Raw genomic sequence first — 3,504 nt, 5'->3', positions numbered from 1 at the left:
CTACTGCCTGACCCATGGATTTAGGACTTACCAACCACCACAATTACGAGTCCTGGTGTGGTGCTGTAGGATAATGTGCTGGACAGCAAAGTTTATTTGACCCTCAAGGTCAGCAGTTGAAACTCACTAGCTGCTCCTTGGAAACCTTATACTGGGTCGCTGTGAGTCAGAGCCAACTTGACGGCACTTAACAACAGCAACAATTACACGAGCCATTTCCTTTACATAAATCTATATATGTGTATACGTGCTTCGCTGGTTTTGCTTCTCTGGTGAGCGTAGCCTAGGATTAGGATGGTGTTCCTCCCCTATGCTTCCATATCATCATTCTGTCATAGCACTGCTCACATTGCATAAAAAGTATATATGCCAGAAACGCCTCCAAGTCAGGGAGTATAGATGATTTTTATTTCTGTGTAACATCTCTAACCATAAAGCACACTAAAGTTCCAGGTTTTTGTTGTTTTGCAGATGATGATTTATGGGGATGACTTGCAGGATCATAAACAAGAGAAGGCACATGGGACTTCAACAGCTTTCATCGTTTGCAGAAATGGGACGAACTTTCCTAGGCCCAGTAAAAGCATCCAAATTTATCACAGATGAAGAGTCCAATGAGAGTGTATTTATCGGTTCACCGGTAAGGCTTCTGGAAAGTTTGGATTTAACTAGTGCAGTGGGACAACTTCTCAATGAAGTACTTCAAGCACAGCATAGCACATACAGAACTGGAATCAATACTCTTTTGTTTTTTGTTGGTGCCTGGAGCAGTGCTGCTGAAGAATGTCTTCATCTGGGTATCCCAATTTCCGTCATAGTATCAGTAATGTCAGAAGGCTTGAACTCTTGCACTGAAGTAGTCGTTTCCCTTCAAGTACCTATCCATAATCAAATTGACCATATAGACAACACAAATACATCTTCTGGACTTGAAGCATTTTGTGTCAATTTGCACCCTTTCTTACAAATCCCTTCAGATACTGGTTTGATTCAGAAAGAGCAAGAACCCAAAGATGTCTCTCAATCAGTGACCATTTACAGTCTCTCTAGGAAACCTGTTAAATTATGTAAATCCTTCAGACCTCAGGCTAAGGTTGAAGTGTACAAAAACACATCACAAACTCTGATACACAGTCCGCTCGCAGACTCCAGCAGCAGAAAGTCAATACTAATTCACAGTAGGCATTTTAATAGCACAGAAAATAATCCATTGATAAATAAGCCAGATGGATTTCTAGAACAACCAAGCACAGCTCCTTCCAAAACATACAGTTGTAATGATTTGTCAGAATTGGCAATAGGCTTGAGTCACGGTGATCACAGCAGCATGAACTTAGTAGAAGCAGCAGTACGACTACAGTATCGAAATGCAGGGATGCAACAAGATGGCGGTACCATGCCATTTATGTTTGACATTTCAAGAATCTTCACTTGCTGTTTGCCAGGTGTACCTGAAACTTTGACTTGTGTCTGTCCTGGATATATTACTCTTGTATCAATATCTAATATCACTCTGATCAAGGAACTCCAGAATCAGCCTGTGCGGGTAGTTCTCATTCAAGGTGACCTTACAGAGAATTATCGCCACCTGGGATTTAATAAGTCTGCAAATATTAAAACAGTATTTGAAAACCTCAAGGTTAACCAATACAGTGCAGAAGAGCTGTGGGCAAGTCATATATTACAGCTTTTAATCCAATTCAATGTGCATCTTGTCCTGGCACAAGGAAGGGTATCTGAACACTTAATTGAAAAATGCCTGTGTAGTAAACGGTTGGTAATCGGGTCAGTGAATGGCAATGTGATGCAGGCTTTTGCAGAGGCTACAGGAGCAATACAAGTGACCTATGTTACACAGGTGAATGAAGACTGTGTGGGCCATGGAGTCTATGTGAGCTTCTGGAGAAGTATTCCCTTGGAAGTCACAGAGAAGAAAAATAAAATAGTGATCTCTTTAAAAACGGAAGGTGTGAATTTGGTTACAGCAGTACTCACTGGGCCAGTCACTGCACAGATGCAAACCAAAGAAGATAGATTCTGGACTTGTGCTTACCGTCTGTATTATGCTCTAAAAGAGCAAAAGCTCTTCCTTGGAGGTGGTGCAGTTGAATTTTTGTGTCTTAGCCATCTTCAAACTATTGAAGAACAATCTCTGAAAAAAGGAAACCATGTCTGTTCAGGATGGCTTCATAATAGTTCCTCTTGGCTGGCCTCATCTCTCACTCTGTACAGACCAACTGTGCTTAAATGCCTGGCAAATGGATGGCTCAAATACCTTTCAACTCTCATGTATAACACTGCCAAGTACTCATCGGAATTTGAAGCTACCACATTCATTCAACATCATCTACAAAATGCTATGGACTCTGGCTCTCCTTCATCTTACATCTTAAATGAATATAGTGAACTGATTAGTGGACTTTTTAATTCAGACATTTCAAATAAATTGGAGCAGATTCCAAAAGTTTATGACATTGTTACACCAAAGATTGAGGCATGGCGCCGAGCATTGGATTTGGTACTGTTAGTACTTCAGACAGACAGTGAAATTGTGACCGGACATGGACACACACACGTAAATGCACAGGAATCAGAGGGCTTTTTATCTTTTTAGTGATGTTGACTAGATCTTTAAAAATATATTTAAAAAATTAATAATGGCTCAGTTGCAGTACCTAAAATGCCAGGTTACCAGACAGAAACGAATTTCTATCTGTCAATAACTGTAGGGTCTGAAATTTACCCTGCTTACAGATTAACAAGTTATCCTTTTGTTCTATAGGATGCTACAGAAACCATGACAAATTTATTATCCACAGCAAAAACAGTAGCCATAGCTTCATGTTGGTTTGCCTCAGTTCCCAATTACTGTAAGTTCCATGGGGATGATGATTGGAAGTCTGCACACATAATGAGTTGCATTATGGAAGAACACTGAGCTGAAGTGTTCAGCAATGAGCTGACACTGCTTTTATGTCGCGCAGAATCAATCCTTTTTTTGGGTCCTAGGGGAGTTTCTACCTTAAGCCTCAACATTGGTAACTGCTGTGTCATATCCGAAAGTATAGAAATGCTCAGGGCAGTGCTAGCCTCTTCCAGCAATCGACCTCTCAGGCTGACATTTTCTTGATTGAACTTGAATTTTCCTATAAATATGCTACTCCATTGACCATTCTGATTAATCTGATCGATTGAGGTTGTTTTGTCACTATCAGGGTCATTCAGTTGGTCTCATGTTGAACAGTTTATTAAGGCAACTTTCAACAGGACTCTAAGCAGATACTACAGAAGGTAATCTGTAATACTGTTCTGTGGTTCTTCAGTATACTGGATTCATTCCCAAGGAGGAACCAATAGGTATTTTTATTAAGCATCCAGGATGTAGTTTTAAGTCCAGTTTATTTTCTGTTATGATACATACAAGGAAGCTTTGACTGAACTGCTGATCTTTGGTGTCATTAACAGTAATTACATGGGACAGTTGATAGTCAAAAAATCAACCAC

General features: G+C 40.1%; 1 protein-coding gene across 1 annotated transcript; it reads left to right on the top strand.

Moving 5' to 3' along the window:
• The first annotated feature begins 481 nt into the window (after positions 1–481).
• BBS12 (Bardet-Biedl syndrome 12) lies at positions 482–2,614 on the top strand. The gene has a single exon (XM_006866284.1). The coding sequence runs from the start codon at positions 482–484 to the stop codon at positions 2,612–2,614; it is 2,133 nt and encodes a 710-aa protein (XP_006866346.1).
• Positions 2,615–3,504: the final 890 nt, after the last annotated feature.

Source organism: Chrysochloris asiatica, unplaced genomic scaffold (genome assembly GCF_000296735.1).
Source record: "Chrysochloris asiatica unplaced genomic scaffold, ChrAsi1.0 scaffold00088, whole genome shotgun sequence".
Lineage (NCBI taxonomy): Eukaryota > Metazoa > Chordata > Mammalia > Afrosoricida > Chrysochloridae > Chrysochloris > Chrysochloris asiatica.
The sequence above is the reverse complement of the archived record's forward strand: the minus strand, read 5'-3'. Positions and strand labels throughout refer to the sequence as shown.

Bases quoted from the DNA above. Each gene is read 5' to 3' on its own strand.
- BBS12 (XM_006866284.1), top strand. From the start codon at position 482: ATGGGGATGACTTGCAGGATCATAAACAAGAGAAGGCACATGGGACTT.